General features: G+C 60.7%; 1 protein-coding gene across 1 annotated transcript in view; it reads right to left on the bottom strand.

Moving 5' to 3' along the window:
- MPPED1 (metallophosphoesterase domain containing 1) overlaps window positions 1–26,459 on the bottom strand; it is a 46,328-nt gene extending 19,869 nt beyond the window's left edge. Inside the window, exons 1-2 of the mRNA XM_028130970.2 lie at window positions 26,236–26,459; window positions 19,699–19,880 (exon numbers count right to left, since the gene is read on the bottom strand). Coding sequence (XP_027986771.1) covers window positions 19,699–19,880; window positions 26,236–26,459 — 406 coding nt within the window. The remainder of the gene's footprint in view (window positions 1–19,698; window positions 19,881–26,235) is intronic.
- Window positions 26,460–27,673: the final 1,214 nt, after the last annotated feature.

Here is a 27,673-nt window from a genome sequence, read left to right as displayed (position 1 = left end):
CCTGCCTGGCCTCCCCCTCGCGGGTGCTGCATCACAGCAATGACAGCCCCTCCCCCGGGGGTTTGGTGCCGAGCCGGCAGGGGGGAGCTGGAAGGCGGGAAGCGGGGCGGCGGCATGGACAGGCCGGGCCCTGGGCAGGAGGGCCTCACTGGGCGGGCAGGGCGCTGAGCTCGGACCCCGGACCCCGGACCCCGGACCCCGGACCCCGGACCTCGGAGAAGCACCACGTCCTCCGGAAACAGCCCCGCGCCCGCCACCCGTCATCCCGCTGGGCAGTGGCCAGCCGAGAATTCTTGGTCAGGAGACCGTGAGGGTTCGGCCGGCAGCACAGAGGGCGACGTGCTGTCCACGTCCCTGTGCCGCGGCCTCCACGCCACACGCCCAGGGAGAGCCCACCGGCCGTCGGTGGGCCTGGCATTGGGGCGCCAAGGACGCGCACGGAAACCTGCCCTGTGCGCTTCCAGGATTGACCCCCCAAAGGTTCCGGTGCTTTATCCTGACACCTCCCATCCCACCCAGCAGGAGGCGCTGCCCCGGGCCGCATCCTCTGTAACGTTACACAAGGTCTGCGCCCGCGGAGCGCCCCGCCGGTGGAGTTAACAGGCAATCAGGAAAATGCCCTTATGGCCTCTTCTGCCCGCTCCCCACACAGAGCAGAGCGGCGGAGGGGGCGGAGAGAAGGTAACCACCCCGATGGCGTCCTCAGTGCGGCTAGGACAGCTCGGTGTGCAGGCACTGCCAGGCCTGGGGATTCGCAGGAGCCGCCGTGCGGGGATGGCGCGTGGTCTACAGTCACACGGGAGCCTCGGCGGAGAGCCACCCGCTGCGCTCGGACGCAGGTTGGGGCAATGGAGTCACACAGCCCGGCACACACAGGCCCGGGATGCCGGCAGAGAGGGGGTCCGTGTGCAGCCTGAGCAAGAAGAGGAATGGGATGGGCCTGCAGGATCTGGTTTGGGCTGCTCTGCCAAGAGCGAGAACCTGTGCTAGGCCCTGTGGTAAGCGATTTACACTCGATGCCTCCAGGCACCCCTGGGAAGCTAGGGCAGCTCACCCCACTTCCCGGAGGCGAGGCCTGCACAGAGGGGGGTCCCTGAGCCTGAAGCCGGATCCCATCCCTGCCTCCACCTGCTGTGTGGCCTGGAGCGGAGCCCTGGCCTCTCTGAGCCTCGGGGTCCTCCCCTGGAAGCAGGGCGGTTAGGGTCCCGCACAGGGTTCTCGCACACAGACAAGGGGTGACTGGCGTGAGGAAGGCACCTGGGACCACAGGGGAAGCCACCACATGGCAGGCCAAGGGAGTGACGGGGAAATGCAGGCAGGAGCCAGGTGGGTGGGTTTGGGGTGGCCGGGGCTGGGGGTGGGGTGCAGGGGGTGTCCCCAGTTGTCTGATGCCTGGCTCTGGGGCGACTAGGGCAGGGGACTAGGTACAGGGCTGAGTGTGAGAGCCCCATGGGCGATGGGGCGGCTCTGGACTGGCCGGTTTGCATAGGAAAGGCCCTCCAGGCGAGCCCTGTGCCATCTCCAGTGCCAGGTACCCTGCGAAAGGCCGTGCCCGCGGGTCAGCAAGGCCCAGGTGTCAGAGCCTCAGACACAGGGAAGGCCTGAGAGCACAGCCTGGCTGTCAGCCCAGGAGTGCGATGGGGGGATCGGGGTCACAAGAGAGACATCAGAAGGTCACCTGCCTGGGGTCACAGGGCAGCTCCTGGATCCAGATCATCTGCCCAGAGCTGAGTGTCCAGACAACCCTGGACAGACCCCTCTGAACTGTCAACCAGCCCCACCCAGCCCCGCCCAGCCCCCCTCAGCCCTGCCCAGCCCCGCCCAGGCCCCCCCTCAGCCCTGCCCAGCCCGGCCCGGCCCCCCTCAGCCCTGCCCAGCCTGCCCAGCCTGCCCCTGGGGCCTGCAGGGAGGTTCTGGATTCGCAGTGCGACACTGCTGCCCATATTTAAAAGGCAAATGGAATTTTTCTTCTGTTCCATCCTAATAACCAAAATGTTTAACTTTCAAACATTTGTTTTTCCTGGGAATGTTTTAAAAACAGGAACATTCCGTCCTGATCCTCTGCGAGGGCTTGTTTCCACTGCGACTGCGGAGCGTGCGATGCCAGGCTGAGAGGGACCGAAGGGTTTCCCCGTTCGTCCTCCCCGAAGGCCACCTGCACCAGAGCGGCTCCCAGGGAACCCCAGGATCGAAGCCTGGCAGGACGCACACGCCCAGAGGTGGTCGCGAAACCCCCATCACCACCCCCCTGGCCCTCAGGAGGGTGCCGAGCTGGGAACCAAGGCTGTCACTGCATTGGAACTCAGGGCATGGCGCCCCCTCCAGGTCAGGCCCTGTTGGTGCTCTGATCTCACCTGTCGCAACCCAGGATAACCATGCACTCACCTCTCCAGTCTGCTTACTTACAAATGCTGTTCCCTCCACCCGGGACCCGCTTCCTGCCCTCCTGTCCGAGTCAAGTCCAATTCCACTCACTTCGTCAGCTGACCCAAGTGCCACCTCCTCCAAGCTGCCTTCCGTGATCACTCACTCGCGCTTCTCCCTAACCCGGAGGGGTAGGTGCTCCCCAACACTCAGATGCCTGAGGGCCCAGAATAAGGAATAGCGACTAAGGAATAAACGATCCTACACGGAGGGCGAGGTCTCCGAGCAACAGCGGCATTTTCAGCAGCGACCCCGGAAACGAGAGAGCGCGCAGGCTGCCGCCCAGATTCTGAGGGGAAGTGACTTCAACGCAGAATTCCACCCCCGGACAAACTGCCACTCGGGACCGGGGGCGGAATGAAGGCTTTCCGGCATGCCACTCGGCCAAGCATTGCTCTCTAGCGAATCCTGTCCCCGAAAGCTACGGCAGGGCATCTCCCACCAAAATGGGGGAGGAAACCAAGGGAAAGGGGCCTTGGACCCGGAACCAGGGGCTCCTGACGGAAGAGGAGCAAAGGGAGACGGAGGCGAAGGAGGTCCCAGGATGGAGTCTGTGCGCAGCCCCGGGCGCCAGCAACCACGCTGCTGGGGGGCGTTGAAACTGGGGGAGACGGGGACGGAGCGTGATGGGCCCAGAACAACACGCATCGGAACGAGGGCCCCCCAGGAAAACACTGTGCGATGAGTGAGCGAGGACGCGAGGGGCCGTATTAAGAGGAGAAAGGACGCGTGACATGGGTGGGGAGGCGACAGCTCTACATCTTCCCTCTTCACTGAGAAACTGACCCGATGCCCGTGGAGGGTGAAGAGCAGCCTCGTTAGAGCGCCGCTCAGAGACACGGCGGCAGAAGCAGGCGGCACCCGGAGGGAGTGAGGCCTGGGGCGAGGGCGGGGCCCCAGGCCGCTGCACCCCAAGCCTGTGGCACTGGCTGACGTCCTGTGCACATGTATCGCCGGAACGCAAACAGCTTTAATTAACCAAAGAGAAGGCATCGGAGGCCGGGCACTCCTCACCTGCCCCCTGGGCCTGTCCGGGGACAGCCTGGCCTCTCGCTAGCTGGGCCCGCTGCCCGAAACCTAGACCCAAATCAAGCTGGGTCCCCGCTGAGACGGGTGGAGACAGAACAGGCAGAAAGCCTAACGCTGATCCTCGCTCCACTCCTCGGAGCCTCGGGGGCCCTCAGTGCTGGGATTGCTCCTGCAGCCAGGGTCAAGGGCAGGTGACCAGGCCAAGCAGCCCCCACCTGGGCGGGGCAGGCAGCCCCCACCTGGGCGGGGCAGGCAGCCCCCACCTGGGCGGAGCAGGCAGCCCCCCACCTGGGCGGGGCAGGCAGCCCCCCACCTGGGCGGAGCAGGCAGCCCCCCACCTGGGCGGGGCAGGCAGCCCCCACCTGGGCGGGGCAGGCAGCCCCCACCTGGGCGGGGCAGGCAGCCCCCCACCTGGGCGGGGCAGGCAGCCCCCACCTGGGCGGGGCAGGCAGCCCCCCACCTGGGCGGGGCAGGCAGCCCCCCACCTGGGCGGGGCAGGCAGCCCCCACCTGGGCGGAGCAGGCAGCCCCCCACCTGGGCAGGGCAGGCAGCCCCCCACCTGGGCGGAGCAGGCAGCCCCTCACCTGGGCGGGGCAGGCAGCCCCCACCTGGGCAGGGCAGGCAGCCCCCCACCTGGGCGGAGCAGGCAGCCCCCCACCTGGGCGGGGCAGGCAGCCATTGAGGACACCGGACGTCGGCTGCTGAAAGTCTGAGACAGGCTCCCTGCACAACAGTCCCACAACCCACAGGGCACTATTTTGGCAGGTGAAGAAGTTGGGGCTCATTGCGGTGAGAAAGCTACCCGGTGGCCAGCAGAGGTGGGCATTTGAGCCCGGATGCATGTCTGGCTGAAGCCCAGGACATCGCCCTCCCTCCTGTCACAGCCACCAAGACTGGAACAGACCACACGCCAGAGCCTCTGCATTAAGCTCGCAAACAAAGAGCGAGAGAAACGAGGCTGCCGCGTACTTGAGTCCCCGCAATGCCCCCCGTGGAGAGGTGCTCTCCCCACTTCATTTCAAACACCATAATGTTTGGAAAAGGTCTTGTGGCCGCTGTAAACAAGCCTTTAAAGGCCATTTTTAAAAGCAATACAGATGTTAGAGCAAATTAAACGAATTCAGGAAAAGTGCAGGATACAAAGGCAAGGCAGAGAACAATCCGTTGCGTTTCTATAAACGCGAACAATAAACAATGCGAAAAGGATGCTAAGCAAACAGTCCCAGTGGCAGTAGCAGCAAGAAGGAGAAAATGCTTAGGCATAAGCTTAACCAAGGAGGTGAGAGGTTTGCGCGCTGAAAACGGCAGCGACTCCAGTCACCGGAGGGACACCCCGTGTCCACGCTGTGAGGGTGTCCACACACCCCAAGCAATCTCCAGATTCAATGCCGTCCCCCCCGAATCCCAGCGACGGTCCTTTCAGAGACAGGAAACCCATCCTCAGGCTCACAGAGAGTCTCGGGGACCCGGAATGGCCCAAAGAATCTTGAAAATGAAAAGCAAAGTTGGAGGACTTACACGCCCTGATTTCAAAACTGTGATTAAAACAGAAGGGTGCCGGCATGAAGGCAGACATACAGACCACGGGCCAGAAGAGCGCCCAGGAATGTATGTATGGGCAAGTGATTTTCATCGAAGGTGCCACGCCCTGTCACTGGGGACAGTCTTTTCCTGAGAGGGTGCAGGAGCCGCTGGCGTGGCTCAGGTGGCTGAGCACCGTCCATGCACGGCAAGGTTGGCAGTTCAATTCCCCACTAGGGCACATACCTGGGTGGCGGGTGTGATAGAATGATCAATGTTTCTCTCTCACATCTATATTCCTCTCTCCCTCCCCCTGTCCCTTTCTCTCTAAGCATGTCCTTGGGTGAGGGTTTAAGAGAGAGAGAGAGAATAGAGAGAGAGAGAGAGAGAGAGGCCTGGCTGGTTTGGCTCAGGGGATAGAGCGTTGGCCTGTAGACTGAAGGGGTCCCGGGTTTGATTCCAGTCAAGGACACATGCCAGGTTGTGGGCTCAATCCCCAAGTCGGGGGGGGGGGGTGTGCAGGAGGCAGCCAATCAATGATTCTCTCTCATCATTGATGTTTCTATCTCTCTCTCCCTCTCCCTTCCTCTCTGAAATCAATAAAAATATATTTTTTTAAAAAACTGCATATCCACATGCAACAGAATGAAGTTGGACCCTTACCTTACACCACATACATAAATGAGTTCAAAATGGAACAAAGACCTAAAGGTAAGAGCTGAAACTATGAACTATTAAAAGAAAATGTAGGTACATCTACACAATGGAATACTGCGCTGCGGTAAAAAGGAAGGAACTCCTACCATTTGAACAGCATGGATGGAACTGGAGAACATTATGCAAAGTGAAATAAGCCAGTCAGAGAAAGATAAACATCACATGATCTCCCTCATTTGTGGAATATAATGATCAACATAAACTGATGAACAAAAACAGATCCAGAGACAGAGAAGCATCGATCAGACCATCAAAGCTCAGAGGGAAGGTAGGGGAGGGTGGGGGTAGGGAGAGAGATCAACCAAAGGACTTGTATGCATGCATATAAGCCTAACCAGTGGACACAGACACCAGGGGGGTGAGGGCCTGAGCGGGGTGGGGGGGGGGGACAATGGGGGGATAAGGACACATGTAACACCTTAATCAATAAGGAAAGAAAAATAAATAAAATGTAGGGGAAAGCTTCATGGCATTGCATTTGGCAGTGATGTCTTGGATATGACACCAGACGCACAGGCAACAAAAGAAAAAAATACATCAAAACGTAAAACTTCTGTACAGCAAGGGGTACCATCGACAGCGTGGAAAGGCACCCGCAGAAAGGGGGAATGCATCGTATTTCTGATAAAGGGCTAATATCCAGAACATATGCAGAACTCTGCAACTCAACAACTAACAGCTCAACACAGAAATGGGCAAAGGACCTGAACAGACATTTCTCCCAAGAAGATCACAAATGACCAGCCAGCACACGAAAGATGGGGGACGTCCCTCATTCGGGAAATGCAACTAAAACACAGTGAGATGCCCCCTCACCCCGGCAGGGTGGCTGCTACTAAAAGACAGAAACCGCCAGTGCGGGCGGCGAAGCGGAGAAACTGGGACGCCTGCAGTTGGTGAGGACGTAAAATGAAACCGTGGGAAACAGTATGGAGGTTCCTCCAAAAATTAAAAATTAAACTGGAGAATGGTCCAGCAATTCTACTTCTGGGCATACACATGTCCCAAAGAACGGAAAGCAGGGACTCAAACAAGTATTTGTATACGCGTGTCCGTAGCAGCATTATTCAAAACAGCCCCAAGTGCTCTGGCCGGTGTGGCTCAGTGGACAGAGCGTCGGCCCGTGGACTGAAGAGTCCCAGGTTCGATTCCGGTCAGGGGCGCATGCCTGGGTTGCAGGCTCGGTGCCCAGTGTGGGGTGTGCGGGAAGCGGCCGATCCATGATTCTCTCTCATCGTTGATGTTTCTACCTCTCTCTCCCTTCCTTTCTGAAGTCATTAAAAAAAATTACATATATATATGTATATGTGTGTGTGTGTGTGTATATATATATATATATATATATATATATATATATATATATATATATATGTATTTTAATAGCCAAAAAATGGAAGCAGCTCAAGGGTCCGTGGACAGAGGAGTGGATAGCATGTGGCCTGCACACACAGTGGAATATTACTCAGCCTTAAAAGGAGGGACACGCTACGACACCGCGCTCAGTGAAGAAAACTGTGTGATGCCACGTACGTGAGGGGCCTGCGGGCAGTCACCTGCAGAGAGGCCTGGCGGATGCTGGGGGAGAAGGAGGAGCTTCAGTTTTGCAAGATGAAAAGAGTTCTGGAGGCAGAGGGTGGTGATGGTTGCACAACAGTGTCCATGTGCCTGATGCTACTGACCTGTCCACTTGAAAAAGGTGTGGCTCAGTGGATAGAGCGTCAGCCTGCGGACCAAAGGGCCCCGGGTTTGATTCTGATCAAGGGCATGTACCTCGGTTGCAGGCTCCTTCCTCCCTGGCCCAGGCCCTGGTCGGGGCTCATGCAGGAGGCAACCAATCGATGTGTTTCTCTCACATCGATGTTTCTCCCTGTCTCTCCCTCTCTCTCCCACTCTCTCTAAAAATCAATGGGAAAATATCCTCGGGTGAGGATTAACAAACAAACAAAAAAGGTGAAAACGGTAAATGCTGGGTATATTTAACCACGATTTAAACTTGAGAAGAATCGCAGAAGAAGAGAACCGGGACCCTGAGTTCGACAACTAGAACGGTGAGCAGGCAGAGCCACGGGCCTTCGAGGCCTAGAAATGCTGCTTGGAGAATCTTGGACCCCTGATGGCCAAGCATTCTACTAGGTGGAAGCAAATGCCTCCAGAATTGTACCAGCCAGCAGGGGGCAGAGGTGGGAAGGGACTGAGTGGCCATTTGAATCTTGGCCCCCACCCACCCACCCCTCTTCTGTAAGAAGTCCTAACTGAGCAGCTTCGGGCAGGGGGGCTATGCCTGCCCCCACCTCTCCGGAGTGCCCAGCGAGGTTTCACCTGAGGTCCCGGGGCCTGGATGGAGGACATGGCTGCAGGGCCGCCTACGTGACCCTCCCTCACTGACCAAACTCTTCCCAGGTGCCTGCTGGCTACAGCAACCCACCTCCAGGGGGGGAATTGGCCCAAAGCAATGTTCTCTGCAGTCGTAACTGGAAGAGGTATTTGAAAACGATTTACACTAAAGATCCCTATTTTTAAAGAAATTTCCTTCTTTTCTTTTCTTTTTTTCCTTTTTGTTAATCCTCACCCAAGGATATCTTTCCCATTGAGTTTTAGAGAGAGTGGAAGGGAGGGGAAGAGACTGGGAGAGAGAAAAATCGATGTGAGAGAGACACATCGATTGCTTGCCTCCCGCACGTGCCCTGACCAGGGCCAGGGAGCGAGCCTGCAACTGAGATGCATGCCCTGAACAGGAATCAAACCCTTCAGTCCATGAGCTGGTGCTCTAACCACTGAGCAACCAGCTGGGGCTAAAATACATTTCTTAATAGCATTCAATAAAACTAAGTGTTTTTAAACTAAATAAACATTTCGGGTGTTAAGATTCACTAAAGTAAAAGCATCTTGCCCCCTCTTGTTCATTCCAGTCATTTTTTTATTTTTTATTTTTTTGGCCCTACTACGTGCTGCCAGGCCCTGTGCTGGAGGCTGAACGGAGCGGTCTCCACACCACCCGTTCTTTCTCTGGCCCCGGTGAGGGCGGGGCAGACACACACAGCGGGTGAGAGCTGGAGCGGGTGGTCCCCAGGCCCACGGAGCCAAGCACAGCGGTGACCGCGGTGAGAGGGCGGGGCCACAGAAACAGGTGTCAGGGATGAACACAGCTCCTCAGGCCCATGACACAGGAAAGGCCCCGGGGAAGGGGCCCCCACAGGGGCCAAGGCATGGAGGTGGGGAAAGCCAGCATCTTGGCAGACGAGGGGTGAACAGAGGCAGGCCGGGGAGGGACAGGGGGGGTCACACGTGGAGGGGTCTGGACTGTGGGGCAGAGACCTGGACTTCCCCCAGGGCCCCGCGGGGAACCAGTGAAGCGTGTTGAGGGGGGAGGGGCACGGCGGGCTCGGCGAACAGGAAGCTTCGTTCGAACGCCGAATGGCAAACGTGAGCTGGAGAGGGGCTATTTTGAGAGGTTGGGACGCTACCAAAGCCCCACTTGTCAGCTCCCCGCTCCCCGCTCACGGGCGCGGCTGCCAACGCGCCCAGAATTAGCTCGGACGGCCTCCCGGGCTCAGTGGCTCATCGCGCGCTCAGAAAGGTGTGAAATCCTCCTTAAGAGAAATCAAAGGAACAAGCCTGTGCGCTGACAGGTCCGCTCCAAGAACTGAACCCTGACTTCTAAACGTCTGACTGAAAGCGAGAAGGCGCCCTCGGATGAGAGTAAGAGCAGCGGTTACGCTGCCATCGGCCGAGCATCCACTCCGTGCGGGCACTCGGCTCATTCACAAAGCCACCACCACAAACGCAACAGCTGCACGCGCTGGGCATTTACCCCGCGCTGGGCCCACCCCACCCCCTGGCCCACTGAATCCTCCCAACATCAGCCCCTTGTACAGATGAGAAAACTGAGGCTCAGAGAGGACATGCCATGCTCACGGCCGGATGGCTGGGCGGCACAGAGCCAGGGCCCACCCCGAGGGGTCTCCGGACCCACACGCTGGAACAGGATCCAACTGCAGCACCTCCCCCGTCCTCACCCCAGCCCCACTAAGAACAAGTATTACCTAGCCCCCCCCCCACCCCCAATAGATGATACACCAGGCAGGAGAGGGCTGCCCAGCAGGCACGTGGCCGGGCAGGGCTGGGGAGGGGGCAGCCTTGCTGGGGAGCCTGCATCCTTTCCACTGGCCCCTCACTTTGGGAATTAACCTGTAAGTAATACTGAGAGCCTGCGGGTGCGGGTGCTGTCCGTGGTGCTGAAGATGCAACGGCCCACGAGACAGACAAGATCCCTGCCTCAGAAGCGGGCCTTGCCGTGGGATGTTGACAATAACAAAATGTACGTACCAGGTCAGTGGGGATAACAGAGATGGGAAAAATAAGCCCCGGCGAGCGGGACAGGGAGCATCGGGTGGGGGAGCTGAGCCACCCCAGGCGGTCAGGGAAGGCCTCTCTGGGAAGCCAGGACCTGGGTGGCCTCTGGGGAGCCCACCCCTGCCCTGGGCCTCAGCCTCCTCGTCTGCAAAGCGAGGACACCATTACTCGGCACCCAGACTCCGGCTGCGAGGGAGCGGTGAGCAGACCACACGCAGCGCCTCTCAACTGGGAAGTACCGTCCAGAGGAGGCTCTGTGGCAAAACGTGGCTCTCACCTAGGACGCGGAGGATGCTGGGAATTCTGCATCCCGTCAGCAACCTGAACGTGACTCTGTCTAGTTGGCCCTGACGCTGAGAGCGTCCCCCCTGACCATGACCATCAAACGCTCTTGGAAAGGAGGGATTTGCTGACAGAAAGAGCTGGGGTTCTCTAGATGGACAGGAAACGTTCCCACACAAAATGGTCACCTTGGGTACTGAAAAATCAATTTAAAAATGTAAAAGATCATAGCCCTGGGGTGAGAATCCCGATTCCACGTTTCGTTTGCTGACTGTCTCGGGCAAGCTCTCCACCGCTCTGAGCTCAGTGTCATCTGTAGAGACAGCAAGACCAGGGGTTGGCTGTGCTGTCCTATCAGAAGCCATTTCCCCTGTGGCCAGTGAATCTCAGACTAAATGCCATGAAACAAAACACAAGCCCGGCTGGAGTGGCTCAGTGGCTGGGCATTGACCTATGAACTAAGAGGTCACCAGTTGGATTCCCGGTCAGGGCACATGCCCGGGTTGTGGGCTCCATCCCCAGTCGGGGGTGTGCAGGAGGCAGCCAATCGATGTTTCTCTCTCACCCATGTTTCTATCTCTTTCTCCCTCTCCCTTCCTCTTTGTCTAAAATCAATAGAAACGTATTTTAAAAAAACACAGAAGTCAGTGTCTCCGTTCCGCTAGCCCATTTCAGGTGGTCGGCACCCACAGGGGGCAGGGGGCTGCTGCTTGGACAGCGCAGGTCTAAAGCCGCGCCATTCATCACCTGGGGGTCGCCCACCCCGACCTGCCCAACCGGGGCGTGCACTTGAGCAAAACACCCCTCCCCCCTCCTCCCCCTGCCGCCAGGGGATTCTCATCACCTGAAGTCTGAGAAGGGCTGCCTGTGAGGGTTCAGTGGGAGGCCAGGCCGGGGGGCGGGGGGGAGACACCCCACAGAAGGGGCAGCTCTGTAATGAGAACAATGACAGCTGGACAGGGAGCTCCCACACCCTCTCCAAGTGGCCATCACAACCCCCAAACCCAGCCAGGCCCAGGGCCTCCGCACAGTCCGAGTCCGGTGCCGGGGGCAGGCCAGGGGGGCCGGACGGGGGCGGAGCGGGCGGCGACAGGGACAGGTGGAGTCCGCCAGGCCCCTCGGGAGTCGGTGGGCACACGAGGACAGACGATTCCGATTCCGGGCTGGCCAGGATTTTCTGGCGCGTGGACTCTTCCCGTTTTGGAACCAAGTCCAGCACGAAGATGACATTTTTAAAAACTCACAGGCTCGTTCCATATTCAAACACGTCGCTCCGTGTTTGTGGGGGAAGAGAGGAAGAAGCATGCCAGCACGAAAACCCTGCCTCCCCGGCTCTTGAATGGCCAGCCGGCGACTTCTCTACCAGCCAACCGTTCCTCCGACGGCGCCAAGCCCGAGAGCTGACGAGCGGAGACGCACTCGGGGCGAAGAGGCAGGCTCCCGTGGGAACCCAGCAACGCCTCCGGGTCCTGAGTTTCTAACGCCTCGCCTCTCATCCGCACACCCACCGCCTGGGAGGAGGCATCACGCCCATCGCATGGATGCGGAAGCTGAGGCCCCGGGCAGGGGAGCCTCCTGCCCTCCATCTCACACCTGGGAGGCAGGTGAGGGTCTAACCTGGTCACTGGCTGCACTTCACCTTGTCTGCATCGTGCCATGGTGTTTTCTTGTTTATATGTTTCTATTTTTATAATTTTTTATTTTAAATTTCAGAGAGGAAGGGAGAGGGGGGGAGAGAGAGAGAGAGAGAGAGAGAATCATGGATCGGCTGCCACCTGCACGCCCCACACCGGAGATCGAGCCCACAACCCGGGCACGTGCCCTGACCGGGGATCAAACCATGACCTCCTGGCTCATAGGCCGACGCTCAGCCACTGAGCCTCGCCAGCCGGGCTACATGTTTTTAAGTAGGAGTCTTGCTTGCTTTGCTGCCCACTGCACACTCCACACCAGCAGAGTCTAGAGCAAGGTAGGAGTGGATGTGGATGAATGAGGATCACAAACCAATCCAGCTGGCCGGTGAGCGCTCCAGCTCGGTCCCTTCGGCAGCCCGCCTGCGCCCCATGCCCAGGTCCCCTCACGTCCCACTTCCTACATGAGCCACCGGCCTCTCCTACTTGGTCCCCATCACCCATCTGGCCTCTGCGTCTCCTACTCACGCCCCAGACCCCCCACGGCACTCCAGCCACGTGCCTCCTGGCCAGTCCTCAAATGTGCCACCCACACTCCTGACCCGGCTGCTGCCTCTGTTCAGATGGCCTCCCCAGACGTGTGCATGCCAGCTGCAGCCATTCAGGTCTCTGCCCAAGGGTCACCCCAACAGAAGGCCCAGCCCTGCCCCCTCAGCCTGACACTCACACACACCATAGCTGTTTCCGTGGCCTGTCTGCCGTCTGCTCACGGCTGCACACCCAGTGCCCAGTGCTCAGTGCTCGGCAAACACCCACTGAGCAAATAATCACGTGCAAACTGGAAACTGGTGATGATGATGATGATGATGATGATGATGACGACGACGACGGCTACTCCAGGGCAGGGTTAAAACCCAGTGAGCATGGAGGCGCCAGGCAGCAGATATAGGAGCTGATGGCACGAGGGGAGGGGCGGGTGTGTGCCAGGGAGGTTCGGGGAGGAAAGGAGATGTTGACTACTTCTATTCTGACTTAAGATATGCTTATTAGCATTTTATGAGTAACCACTAAACAAGCTGAGAGAGAATAAATGGTTTCCAAACCAGTAGAGGGGGAAAAGAGAAACTTCCATCAATCCAAAAGAAGGCAGAGCGGGGGAGAGAGAGGCACGGACGAATGACAGAAGTGGACATGTTTGTACACTGAGAAACACCAGATAAAGACTCACTGCCGTTATTCAAACACAAAACCTTCACACGGTCCTCCTACGTGGAAACCATCAGGACACACATGCGGTCCTCCAGGTACTCACATCGAACGTGCTACAGGGGATGGACCAATCAGAGGGGCTGACACACTCCCTCCTCCCAGGAATCAGGGCCATTCGCCAAATGCATCTCCCTTTTCACTTTGGCCCCCGGGAAGCTCAGGCTCTGATTTCCGACTCACAGAACCCACCGAGCCCAACGTGCTGACATGATAGCCCCTCCCTCTGAGCTTCTCTAATTTCCATTTTTAATTGGCTTTTAATGTACCATCAATCCCCTACCATTTCACTGTTCTTATTATTATAAACCATCTCAAATCCGTTGGCACAAAGTGAGCTATAAATAAGGAAGAAAAAAAAATCCAAACAAATAACAAAAATAAAACCAAGAAAGACCTTTCAGAGAGCTCAGAGCTTTCAGGAACACACATCTCTCCCTTGTTTAAATATAAAACTCCTTTTTTATTTAAGGCGGAGATTTTTAGGATGATGGTCTTAAAAAAGCCCACTGCAACACATGTTTGACACACATGCACACACACCAGCAGGTCTCATTTCATTTCTGAAGCCATTCTGTCGTAAATAGATAATTAGCACTTAAGCACACCTCCCGAGGGGTTTATACATCCACATGAAAATACTGTAATTACGGCTGGCCGAAGGCCCTTGACTACCACTGAGGATTCTAGATTTTTCGTCTTTATTGGAAGTGAATGTTCCCCCGTTTAGCCCCTAGCACACGCTCTGGCTTTGTGCGGCATTTTCCCATGAAGAATACAGAAAATTAATTTTTTTTAGTGGAAAACCACGCCTCCGCTGCACCTTTCTTCCATTTTCCATCTGAGCATCGATCCCGCTCGCCGGGGGACCACGGCCACTGTGAGGACACACGACCCAAATCCCCAGGCGCCGGCGGCTCCTGAGCAGAGACGCCAGGAAGGACCTGAAGCCCGGAGTCAAAGCCACTTTTGTTTTAAATACTCAGTCTCGAGTCTTCGTGAGAATCACGTGCCTGGGTCGGGCCATTGCATCGAATGGGTGAGCAAGTGAGACGGAATGCCACGGGGTCCAATTCCGGCCAAGGGCACATGCCCGGGGTTGCGGACTCGCTCCCCAGTGGGGGGCGTGCAGGAGGCAGCCGATCCATGATTCTCTCTCACCATGGATGTTTCTATCTCTCTCTCCCTCTCCTTCCCTCTCTGAAAGCAATAAAATATATTTTAAAAAATATATTACTCTAAAAAATAAAGTATTGCTGGAGCCTTAGCCGGTTTGGCTCAGTGGTTAGAGTGTCAGCCCGAGAACTAAAGGGCTCAGTTCCGGCCAGGAGTGCAGGGAGCCTGGTTAACACGTGGCCCCAACCTGCACCCACATTTTAGGGGTGTGGACATTCAGTGTGGGAGACGCAGGTCACCTGGCTGTTGAGGGGCAGAGTCAGCAGGGACCCCGGGAGCCCCTGGTGCTCTGTCCCCTGCTCTCTGGATTCCCGACCCCGGGTCAGTGTGAGGCCTGTCAGACCCCACTGCCGACCTGCCGGCCCAGCTGAGCAGCTCACACCCCTGGATGCGGCCGTCCCCAGGACATCTCCGCCCCCACCTCCAGCCCCCTCCACCCTCATGGGCAGGAGAGAGGACCCGCTGCCTCAGGACGCCCAGAAGGGGTCCCACTCGGGGCCTGGGGTGCCCCAGGGCAGCCCCGAGCAGACTAGACCTGGGACACGGCAGGAGTGGGGCCACCGGATTCTGTCTCCAGGGCCTGAAACGTAAAACATGGGACCCCGCCCAACCCGAACATGCCATGGCCTCCTGGCCAGTCCTGAGGCTGCAGAGGTGGAGTGACGGCGAGCCCAGCACACAGATGAGAAACCCTGGCTGAGAGGAGGGGGCGCCACGTCCCCCTGCGTGGGGGGCAGGACGCGTGGACGGGAAAAACTTAAAGGAGTGGGACAAGCGAGGGGCTGGCGCCGCTGCTGGGGACGGAGCGGTGAGAGCAGAGCGGTCACTCGGCCCCCACATCCACACGAGGATGGCCCCCGTGAAGGGAGGCAGGGCGGAAGGAGGCAGCGGACTTGGGGAGCGCGTGGCTGAGGGGTGATGGCCTCCAGCTGCACGGAAAACACGGTTTCCCGTGAAGGACAATCTCTGCTCCTGGTGGCCTGCAGGCCCTCCCCGAAGCGCCCGCCTCGACCGGAGCCTGCTCCGCGCTGCGGAACTGAATCACAAAGAGGTCGGCCCGTGTCCGCGGCCCACCCCCTGCCCGAGCCCTGCCTTCAACGCGGAGGCGACTGAGACCAGAGCCAGAGGCAGTGCCTGGAGGGTTCTCGCCTCCCTTCCTCGCCTCGCCTCCCTCCCTGGTTTAATTAAGGGTTTGCTTGCGAAAGACCCAGCTCTATTTAACTAGATCCTTGGACCCTTTTACATTGTCTTCACGTATCGCTTCATTCTAGGGCGCCAGTAAAAAGTTAATTATAACTTCTAAACACGCCGCTGCCGGCCTCGCCGTCCTCCCCTCCCGGGTCTGCTGAGGGTGATGCCACCTGATGAACCAGCTCAGCCTGGGCTCCGAGGCCTCTCCGTGCTGTTGCCCGCGCACCTGCCGAGCGCCCTCCGCCAGCGCCAGGCCGGGCTGGGCTCTGGGGAGCTGCCTGGCCCTCGAGGGGCTCACGGCATCCTGCAGGAGGAAGGGGGGCCCGGCAGGCTGGCCTGCTGGGTGCCCACAGACGCTTGGCAGGTGATATGAGTGAGTGGGCAGATAGGAGTGGGGTCAGAATAGTAAGAGATGGCAGCTGATAGCAGCCTCGGTGGGGAGGGGAGGGGCACAGGAGCCCTGGTGGGGAGGGTCTGAAACACCGCACTGGAGGGCTGCACCTCACTGTATAGCCTATGGGGATGGGTCTGTGGTTGAGGAGTTCAGTTTGGGACAGAGGGAGTCTGAAATCCTGGTGGACAGCCCGGAGGAGGTGTCTTCTGCAAAGACCAAACAATGCACCGGCAGAATCTCAAAGAAGGATCTAGGCTGGGGAGAGAGAGGGAGGTCTGGGTGGAAGCAAGAGCTGGGGATGGAGAGGGGGGAGGTCTGAGTGATTATCACCTGGAAAGAAGGTGGTTGAGATGTTCAAGGTTGGCCCTGGGAGAGGCCACCTGCAGTGAGCACGAGACCGAGGAACCAAAGGAGACGGAGCAGGGGAAGCCCAGAGAGGCCGATGGAGTGGAAGCGGAAGAAGAACCCACGTCGGAGGTCAAGTGGAGAGGCCAGGAGAGAAGGGCTGAGAACAAACCCACCTTGGTCACTCCAAGGCTGGAGCAGGGGCGAGGCTAGGGAGCTGGGGGATGGGAGTGAGAGTGCAGAGGGGCAGGCTTCTCGTGGCCGGGGGGGGGGGGGGAGGGGGGTGGAGGACGGGGAGACACGAGGAGGCCAGGCCAGCACCTGCCAGTCACAGGGAGATTTCTGACATCTTGCGAATCCCAGCTCCTGAACTGACAGTCCTTGAGGGCATGGCTGCCCCAGAGCCCGGGGCAGAGGCAGGCGCTACGTTCTTGCCTTGGGGAAGGTGTGGGTGGTGAGGGGGCCTCGGGTCAGCTGCTACCTCTGCATCCCGCATCCTGGAAGTGGGTGTGGTTGGCACTCAGCCACTCACCCGCCCTCGGCACCCTGGCTTCAGGGGGAGCCCACACGCCCCCGGGGCCCGGTCTACCTCACCTGCTGGCCTCAGCTCCGAGCCTCGTCCTGGGGCCCCGAGTCTCTCAGGCCCCAAGTGCCATGTTATGAGAGCCATGGCTCACACCTGCCTGCTCACGGATCCGCCTCCTCAAAGCCCCCCCCCCGATACTGCTGCCCCAGCGCACCCCACCTGCCGGGGATGCATCCGCGCCCGTCACTCCTGTCCACAGCTCCTGTCCAGGGCCTACCCGGCTGTGCCTCATCTGGCGCTGGAGAGGAGGCCTTGGCCCCGCCCTCCAGGAGCTGATGGTCTAGGGTGGGGGGGCAGGGGGACACAAGAACAGAGAGAATTCCCTGCCATGAGGTGAGGGCCACCACCCAGGCCTGAACAGGAGCTCTGGGTGCACAGAGGGAGGAGGGGCTCCGAGGCGGGTGACACTAAGGGTGGAGGACTGCTGCCCGTGGAGGGGGAAGAGCGGTCCCAGCCGGGGGCCTGCTCTAGGAATGACAAAAGGAGCCGACAGTGTGGCTGGAATGAAATGGCTCTGCTGACACTGAGGCTGGCTGATCGGTGTGTGTTGGGGGGGAGTGGGAGGCTCGAATATGAGGCAGGTTTTTCCACAGTAACAGCCCCCACTTTCTGAGGCTTCTCCTTGTGCCTAGCGCTACGCGAGAATGTTATTCTTCAATCCCCCGCAACCCTATGGGGCAGGTCAACAATTCTCCCCGTTTACAGTGAGGCACAGAGAGGCTGAGTGACTAAGCTAAGGTCACACAGCAAAGGAGAGGCCGAAGCAGGGGTGAAGACAGTCTGCTTGACTCCCAGGCAGGAGGTCCCAGCCCTCATGCTGCCCCGCCTCCTGCAGACGGACTCCCCTAGACAGCCCCCCGCCAAAGCTCTCCCTCACACGCAAACCCTCGCCGCTCCACGCAGGACCCAGAGCGGCTCCTCGGCCTCCGGTGTGAGCGCCCAGCCACGCCCCAGCTGAGTGACAGCTCTGACACCTGCAATCGCCTCGGAGGCAGCAAGGGGAGAGGCCGGGGGAAGGGAGCCTCTGTGAAAGGAGGGGCCCTTGGCGAGCTCATACCCCCACCCCAATAGCTCGGCACATAAGTCACCCCAACGCCAAGGGCACACGAGGACGCAGGCCCCCCAGGTCCTGTGGACACTTCTGACTTCTGTTCAGAGGCAGGTGGAGGGGTCGTCCTAAAGGGCCCGTCGCACTGTGCCGGCCCCAGGACCCGGGTCAGGCCCCGCCCTGACTCCAGCCACAACACATCACGCCTCCTCCCGAGCGGCCACCGGCCCACGTTGGCCTCAGCGGTCCCCTCGGCCTGGTGTCGCCCTTTCTGCACAAACTCCCAGCCCCTCGGTCGAGGCCCAGCCCGAAGTCAGCCTCCCCCAGAGGCCCTGCCCTGCCAGGAGAGAGCACTGCCACTCCCGCACGGAGACCCCAGCGCGTGGAGCCCACCCCACTGCCCACGCCAGCGTCTCCTCACTCATCCCCTGCGCTGAGGGGCAGTCGTGGGCCGGGTACGCCGAGGCCGTCCCCACCCTCCAGTGCCTCGGCGCAGGGGCTGACGGCCCTTCCGTCCAATTCCGATCCGAACAGCACCCGCCCCAAGAGCCGTTCCCACCGTTCACCCCGCAGCGGCGTGAGGAGCCTGCTGGGCGCCTGGCCACAGTCATTGCCTTGGGCTCCGGCTCTGGATCAGCCCAGGGAGGACCCCATCTTTTGAGGATAAGAAGCCGGCTCAGAGAGGGTCCCTCCCGGGGGCGGCCCGACCCCGAGGCGGCACCAGGGAGGCGAGAAGCCGGGCAGGCCCCCCCTGCGGAGCCCTGTCCCCCCCCCCCCCCCCCAGCCTTCCCGGGGCCCAGCCCAGCGGGGGCCCCCGATTAGCATCCCCATGTGAACACCAACATGTGAGGCTCTGCGCCTGCCAAGCGGAGGGAAGGCCTTGTTTGTAAATATTTGTCTCGACTGCAAAGCCAGGCCTCCGCTCGCCCAGCAACCGCCTCGCTCCCGGTCCCGCTGCTCACGCAGCTCCCAGCCAACCGCGCAGCGGGCACCGGGAGGCGACAGTCTGGCCGGGGAGTGGGCTGCGCGGGGAGGCGGCCGGCGCACCCCGGCCTCTGAGACGGCAGCCAGCCCAGGCCGTCCAATGCCATCCAGCTGTCCCCCCACCCCCCACCCCGGGGCTGTGGCAGCGAAGACTCAATTCCAAGCAAACAGCTTTTCCCAGGGGGCACCCCAGTCTGTCTCTCTTATTTAGGAAAAAGTAAAAAGCCAAAGAGAAAGCCCTGGGGGCACGCTTGCAAATCACGGCCCACCACGGGCCTGTGCCAACTGCCGCCCTGGGGAGGAGCCGAGGCCCGGTCCCCGGGTCCCTGATGTGGGCACAGAGGCTCAAAGGGTCCCCTCACGGGGGAGCCATCCCGACAGTGGTCGGTGGCTGAGCCGCTGGGCACCAGCCGAGCACGGCCTGGCCTCAGCATTCCCAGACGGTCACGCATTCATTCACCGTCCAGCCCCTCGTTCCTTCACTCACTCACTCACTCACTCAGCCGTTATTTATGTAGCCCCACCTGTGCCGGACACGGGGGCTGCACACCCACGTGGACAAGAACACACCTGGGCCCCAAATCCCCACAGACAAAGGGTCAGCCCAGCGAAGACCAGGGCTGGGGCAGGAGAGGCCGAGGTCCGGGGCCTGGTCCGGGGGTCAGGGAAGGCTCCTGGGGTGAGGCGGGGGGACGGACAGGCGGACAGAGGCCGGACGTCGGCGGAAGCCCACCCCCTGCCCGGCACCTACCCAGCCACTCGTTGAACTTCTTCACCTCGCTCGGGAGGCCCAGCTCCGTGAAGTCGCCGGCGTGGATCAGCACGTCGCCGTAGGGCATCTGGATGGGGTCGGTCCTGGAGTGGGTGTCGGACACGCAGACGAAGCGGGTGTAGCCGGGAGGCTTGGGGGCGTCGTGAGGCACTGGGTCCACCCTGCGGGGAGGAAGGCACTCGTCACGGGGTCCCGGGGTCCCGGGGTCACGGGGTCACGGCACCAAATGTGTATCTGTGCTTTATAATAATGAGGGCGAGGTTTCTCACCCCACAACACAGGCTTCTGTGGGGGTGCTATCGACCCCAGCGAGACTACAAGGACTGACGTCCATGGCCCGGCGGAAAGAGGTGGGTCCCAGGGCAGTGCACACCCCAGGGAGCCACTGTGAAACGGGGGAGCTCCCAGGGACACGCGGAACAGAGGCAGGAGAGAGCGGCAGTGTTTCGGATCTGAGGTGGCCTGACCACCCGAGAGCACCGGCTTTGCGGGGGGGGGGCGGGGGGGGGAGGGGTGGGGGGGCACACGGGGTGAGACAGCAGCCCCAGAACCGGAAGACCAGGCTTCAAACCCAGCCCGGCACTTGCTGGTGTGGCCTTAAGCCAAACACTCGGCCCTGCCCCATGAACCCGGAGGGCACAGTTCGATGCCCGGTCGGGGCACATGCCCAGGCTCGATCCCCAGTGGGGGGCGTGCAGGAGGCAGCCGATCCATGGTCCTCTCTCATCATCGGTGTTTCCATCTCTCTCTCCCTCTCCCCTCCTCTCTGAAATCGATAAAAACAAATTTACAAAACAAAACAAAACATGTGGCCCTGGTATGCGTGTCTGTAAAACGGAGCGGCCTCGCTAAGCAAAAATACCCAGGAAATGGAAAAGCCGCAGGGGTGTGCGTCACGGAGCAAGTGGCTGGTCCCGGGGACCGTGCAGCCCCCGCCGCCCCCGCTCAGCCCCCCACGTCTCCGCCTCTCAGCTGAAGGACTGCCAGGCCCCCAGCTCCTCAAAACAACGCAGTGACATTTCCACGCGCAGCTCTCTCCAAACGAGGAAGCCGCTGGAGGAGTTCGTGGTGTTTAAATCTAATTATGCGGCAAGCCGAAAGCAGCGCCGTATCAGTTACATAAATACTTTTAAAGACATCTTTCTAATTACCCTTTTTTTTTCAGACAATATACTTCAAAGAAATTTAATTAACACCTTACGAGCGACGTGGGTTCAGCATGCTAATGTGCAGGGCGCGTGTGCACGCTCAGTCCGCCGCAGCCGCAGGCGCGAGCCAGCCCGGCCGCCCCAGCCCGCAGCCGTGACAGGAGGGGCCGCCGGGGCCTTTCCTGGGGCTGCTGGGCCTTTGGAATCCCAGCAAATCCCAGCAGGTGGGCGCTGGGCCCAGCCCCGAGCAGAAGAAAACTCCAAGTCCACTGATGACCGACAGGGGGCGCTGGGAGCTCCTCCACCCCTCCTCTTCCCTCCTCACTCCTTCATCCCCTCACTCGTTCATCCCCTCCCTCCTTCATCCCCTCACTCGTTCATCCCCTCACTCGTTCATCCCCTCACTCCTCATCCCCTCACTCCTTCATCCCCTCACTCCTTCATCCCCTCACTCCTTCATCCCCTCACTCGTTCATCCCCTCCCTCCTTCATCCCCTCACTCCTTCATCCCCTCACTCCTTCATCCCCTCACTCCTTCATCCCCTCACTCCTTCATCCCCTCACTCCTTCATCCCCTCACTCGTTCATCCCCTCACTCGTTCATCCCCTCACTCTTTCATTCCCGGTTCATTCAGCACGGCACCTCTGCCCACTCCTGTGAGCCAGCCCCGAGCTCAGGGCTGGGCCATCAGGATGCACCGTGCCCGACCCCAGGCCAGGAGAGCCCACACGTGGCCAGGAGAGCCCACACGTGGCCAGGAGAGCCCACACGTGGCCAGCCAGTAAAGCCACAGCTTCCGTGAGGCAGCAGCGAGGCTGGGAGCCAGGGAAAGAGCGGTCATTCCCGCCACTCCTCTGTCCTCTGGCTCCCTCCCTCCCCTCCCCCCCGCCCCTCCCCCCACATGACCCATATGACCGAGGCTCTGCAGGTGCCTGGCCCTGAACCCACCTGTACCCCTCGTCTGCCCCACGCGGCTGATTGAACCCAGGGCAGCCAGTCGCGTCTGGGCTGCTGGCCTGGCACAGGCCCGTGAGTGAGCCGATCAAGTTCACTCACTCACTCGTTCACCCGCACACACACTGGGGTTGTGAGCAGGCCAAGCCGAAGAGTCCAAGAGGGACAAAGAAGGGAGCCAGAAAGAGCCAGATGCCACCTCCATGCCCACAATCTCTGCTGCTGAGCGGCCCTGGCGGGGCATCAGCCAGCCCCGAACAGAACAGCGAGGGCTCTCCGGTAACCCCCTTCCCCTCGCCCGGTTCTCAGCGGTGGGAGGCAGCCACACTGACACTGTGGAGCTGGTGTTTGGTTCCCAGACTCACAGGCTCTTTAATTAACTCCATTCTCATTTCTCTCCACCCTGAGGCTTCGGAGCTCGGTGAGCATGCAAGCCTCCTCATCCCAGATTAAAAATAAAGACTCTTATCCCGGCACTGTCCTCCGGCTATGTGGATTACAACGAACGCTCAACCCCCTAACCAGGGAACGGTGCGGAGGGTCCCCGGGAACGGAGAGCTCATCGCCGCTGGGCGGGCGCTCCCCCGCCTTCCTCGGGCACCTGCCCAGTGCGGCCGGGCGGGCGCTGCAGGTGCGCTCGCTCGTTGTACCGATGAGGAAACCGGGCTCGGGAAAGGCTGCCTGGGGCCCCGGCGGTGGGAGCCGGCCACACTGACGCTGTGGAGCTGGCTTTGTTTCCCGAGTTCACACGAGGCTGGACTATGGCAAGGTCCTCATTCATTTCCTTCAGTCCATCTATGGAGAAATGCTTTCTTTCTTTTTTAATCCTCAACCAAGGAGGGAAGATATTTTTTCCATTGATTTTTTTTTTTTTTTAGAGAGAGAGTGGAAGTGAGGGGGAAGGGGGAGAGAGAGAGAGAGAGAGAAACATTGATGTGAGAGAGACACATTGATTGGTTGCCTCCCACAGGTGCCCTGACTGGGGACGGGGATTGAACCTGCAACCCAGGTACGTGCCCTTGACCGGAAAGCGAACCCAAGACCCTGAGCCAACCAGCCGGGCCTGGACAAATGCTTATTCCTGCCTCTTAAAGGGCAGGCACCTGCGAGGCTCAAAGGATACACCTGTGGCCAGGACGCCCAGGGAGACCTCCGCACGGAGCTCCCAGAAACCCAGCTGTGCTTGGAAGTGAGGACAGAACCAGAACAGTCTCGGTGTGGGGAACGGGAGAGAGCGAGCGAGCAGAGGAGAGGGCCCGACGGATCACCTGCTGCCTAGACCCAGCTGTGCCTGACGCTGGATCCTCGCTATGAGCCGGGAAACTCCTTTTACCCTGAAGACCGTCGGAGTTGGGTTTCCGACACTCGGAACGGCAAAACCCCCGTGAACACCCGAGTCACGGCGGCCCTCCATGACCGAGGCCGGGACGTGAGTCCCACGTCCAAGGTCGCAGCGAGTACGTTAGAGAGTGGGTCTGAGCCTGCGTCTCCACCACAGGAAGCTGGCATCCAACCTCAACACCTTCCTGTGACCGTGACGACAGGAACAGAACTAAAACGGTCTTGTTCTGGCTCAGCTGGGAGGGCCGGGGCGCTAAGGGGCCGCCTGGGCCTGGCACACAGGGGCGCTCCCCGGCCTGCTACGCTCTTCAAGGACCCCCACCGCCCCACGTGCTGGGAGGGGCTCCACCAACAGGACTCTTTAAAAGCGGCGCGAAGAGGTGCTGTGCCTGGCGCCAGCCCCAGGATAACCCTGTCCCTGCAGCACCACCCCTGCCTTCTCCCCGACACCAGGCCACGCGCCCCCTGCCCGCCCAGCACGGAAGGACGGGGGGCTGCGGGGGGCTCTCCCAGGCCACCGCGGGGGGTTTCGGCCCCCAGGGTGAGGGCCTGCGTTCTCAGGGCCTGAAACCCAGAGACGCAGACCCAGAGATTCATGACTCAGGCTGAGGCAGCCTCGTCACCGCCAGGGCCTCTGGGGGCAACGGCGTAAATCTCACGGCTCAATCGGAGGCCACGTTCGGGCTGTCACTGTTGTTATTAAATATAAATTGTGGATTTATTCAATAAGGCCCCCTCACTCCCTCTGCCCGCAGACAAAGCCCAGGGCGGTGATCAATCACGTGTGGGGGAGTGGCTTCCGTCTCCCGCGTCTCCCTCGGTGGAGACTCACCATGGAAACCCGCACAGCCCGCACACTCCCCTGGCGCTCGGGGCTGGGATCTGAGGGGGAGGGGGAGGGGCTGGAGGGAGCAAACCCCACGTCCTTGCATGACCGTGGCCTCAGGTAGCTTTGTGCAGAGTTGTGTTTCAGAGCCTGGCTGGCCCGGGCGGGCAGCGCGGGAGCACTGGATGAGGAGTCCGGAACCAGGCTCAGTGCCTGGTCTTCCTGGGCCCTGCTCAAACCCCAGCCACCTCTGAACCCACTGCCCACGGAGGCCCGGAGCCTGGCCACGGAGGGGGCAGCACAGAGCGGGCCGGGAGGGAGGGGGTAGGGCAGGCCCGAGTGAGTCTGCTCCGACCACTCCTAGTGGCGAGTGACCACTAGGAAGCTATAGCATCTCCCCATAGCACTTCCTGCTGCCAGCGTCTCATGCCCTGACGCCCCTTATGACACATGTGCCGTCTGCCACCCGCCCAGGGGTCAGCTCAGCGCGCACGGGGGCGTGCAAGGAAGTGGCAGAGGCAGGATTCAAACCCGGCACACAGCGCGCATTTCTAGCCGGTGTGCTAAGCAGCTGCTCACTCACTTCCCGAATGAATGAATGAGTGAATGAGTGAATGAATGAGTGGATGGACAAACAAGAAAACAGCCCACAGTTGCTCGTGGGTTAAATGGGAGAAACCCCTCACGTCCTTGCTCAGGACAGGGCCGGGCCTGCGGCACCCTCCACCCAGCTCCCAGGTGGCCCTTGCTCCAGCCCCGCCAGCTCGCTGCCCCCACGCATCCTCCTCAGCGTCTCAACCTAGAAGCCACGCTCCCCACAGGGTCCTGCCCCACCCCTGGGCCTCCCCTCCCAGGACTTCCTGGTTCCCCGGCTCTGAGCTGGGACCGGGGCCGCCTGGGTGCCCGCGGGCCCAGGCAAAGGTGCTATCGATGGCAGCTCTGCCTGGCACTGCACGGCATCCGGGCATCATGTGTGGGGCCTGCGGCCCCCGTGGGCATGCACACGGCCACAAACACAGCACAGCCCAGCTCCCGGCCGGAGGGCCCCGGCTCTGGCCCCTTCCCAGGGAGGCAGGAGTCTGGCGGGCACCCAGGGGCCTCAGGAAGGCGCGTCCAGGAGGCCACCCCCTCTGCCCGGCGTCCAGCTCCCAGGGAACAGTGTGCCTGAGACCCAGGCCACCCGTCCCCCCAGCCCTGCCCATCCGGCCCCAAAATGGAAGCTGGAGGCCGTTTCCAAGCAGAAACCCACCAAAAACTAAAGCAGGCAGCTGCTGCCCACGCCAGCCCCACAGCCCCCGGGAAACGGGCCTTTTCCGGAGCACACGCCAGTGCTGGGACCCCCCAGGCCCGGAGCCCCCACCTCCTCCCGGGAATACCGCCTCGGTGCCCACCCGTCACAACGGGGGACAGGTCCTAAGGGAGCCACTCGGTAACAGGGCAGCACCCCTCCCACCCCACCTGCTGGATTCCCGGGTCTCCCCATAGGAACAGCCTCCAGGCCCCCACCTCCCAGGAGGTGGTGCTCGTGGCCGCAGCGGGACCTGGCGGTCAGGAGGGCCTGCTCTGGGCACCGTGCCCATCACAGCTCTGACCGCCCCGTGCCGGCACCTACACCCACAGACGCCGCAGGGTCTCCAGGCGCCTGGAACACCCCTGCTGTCTCCAGGGAGGCCTGGGGGCCGGGCGGGCAGGAGGAGGGAAGGCAGACAGCCCAGGACCAGGGCCTGCTCTGACCCTGCCCTGGGGCCTGCGGCAAGTCCCCTCCCCGCTCGGGCCTCGGTCTCCCCATCTGTACAATGAGGAAGATGACTGAGACCCAAATACCCAGAAGGGGAAGCGGGACCTCGGCCCACACCCCCTCCCCGGCTGCGCGAGGACCTGTGGGCCCGGCGTTGCCAGGCTTTGGGGCGCTGCAAAGCCAAGCCAGAAGTCTGGACGTTTATATGCAATCACCTCATTTTTTTTTTAGTATTTGTAAAACATTCTCCGGTCCAAATGAAACAGGACTCCGGGCCAGAACCTGCCCACAGGCCATCGCTCCACAGCTTCGCTCCTCCCTCCCCGTGCGAGCCGCCGAGATCCTGGCATCCCAGCATCGGGGCGCTCAGCACGCCAGAGAAGGTCGGGCGGCAGCCAGGAGGCGCCCCGTGCTGAGCCCACCCGCCGGCCGCCGGGCCCCCCGCCCCCCCGGGCCCCCCGCCCCCCGGGCCCCGCGCCCCCCCCCCGCGCCCGCGCCGCCCACTCACATCTGCACGTGCGGCGGCTGGAAGCGGCCCTGGTTGATGTTGTAGAAGGTGAAGGCCTGCGTGGGGTTGGCGCTGTACTCGTCCACCTCGATGAGGAGCCGGCCGTGCTGGTGCCGCCGCGGGGCCATCACGTGGGACTGGGAGAACGCCATGCCCAGGCCGCAGGGCAGCAGGGCCAGGGCCTCGGCCTTCAGGGCGCCGGGATCCCACCTAGCGCGCCACATGGGCCTCCGCGGGCCGCCCGGGCATCTCCCGCCGCCGCCGCCGCCGCCGCCGCCCGGTCCCGCGCCAGACCTGGAAGCAGACTGAGGAGACGGAGCAGAACCGTGCGACAGTTAATCTGTTTGGGATTTGCTTTATTTAATGTCAGATGAAGATTTAGAAAGAGGAGAGGGCGGGGGGAGGGGGGGGAAACACAGTCGTACAGCTCAAAAACTCATTACAAATCTTTCCAACTCAGCAGTTTGATGAATATACTTTGGTAAAAAGAAAAGGAAAAGGAGGGAGGGGACAAAAAAAAAAAAAAAACAACCCGCCAGGCTGGGGATGGATGCTGGCATGGTCCAACATGTTTAAATACTTAAGGCTTTTTTTTGCCTTTGACAAAATCCCCGAGCCCACCGGGTGAGGGACCGAGATGGGGCGGGACGTGGCTGGTGCGCTGCAAACAGGTAAAGTGAGTTTCACGTCTCCACACTGGGGAACAGGGAGCATTCCCCTCCAGCTCCAGCCCCAGCCCCTCCCTCGGACCCGGATGCACCCACTCCCCAGGCCCCACACCCACCCGGCAAGCCCCAGCAGGTGGGCGCTCAGCACATTCCTTCCCGGGCACCCATTCCGCCTGAAGAGCTCAGAGCAGAGGGAGTTTCCCGGCAGGCCCCCCCACCGGCTCACTCCGGCTCCGGCTCCGGCTCCGGGGTGGCCGGGGAGGAGGGGGGGGAGCAGAATCCACCTTCACCAAAACCCTCCCCGACGCCTTCTTCAGCATCTCAGGGATCCTGTCAACCCTCGAACCCACTTAGAGTCACAGCTCGTGGCGCGATCCGTACTGTTTGAATTTGTGTCATTGGAAAGCGGGTTCACGTTGGGAACCATCCCGCGTCCGCTGTGTGAGGTCCGCGCACCCCGGCCAGGCCGCCGGCGCCTCCTCACCGAGGCCATGCGCTGCCGTGGCTCCATCCACGCCATCGCCCGGCTCCATCGTTACTTTTTGAACCCGTGTAAACAGGAAACGCCTGGAACGTGGCTTGGTTTTGATCCCGCGTTTGGTCATTCAGGCCCTGCGATCACTCCGTGCGCACTGCACTAACCAGGGAGGAAACTGAGTCATGTGAACGCTCCTGGTCAGTCACGGCCCAGTCACGCCAAACGAGGAAAACCCCCTTCGCTTTGCGCGTGGAAGAAGGATCCACACGGTCAGAACACAGATTAGATTAGG

Source organism: Eptesicus fuscus, chromosome 7 (genome assembly GCF_027574615.1).
Source record: "Eptesicus fuscus isolate TK198812 chromosome 7, DD_ASM_mEF_20220401, whole genome shotgun sequence".
NCBI classification, from domain to species: domain Eukaryota; kingdom Metazoa; phylum Chordata; class Mammalia; order Chiroptera; family Vespertilionidae; genus Eptesicus; species Eptesicus fuscus.
Note: the sequence above shows the minus strand (reverse complement) of the source record. Positions and strands in the feature narration are given on the sequence as shown.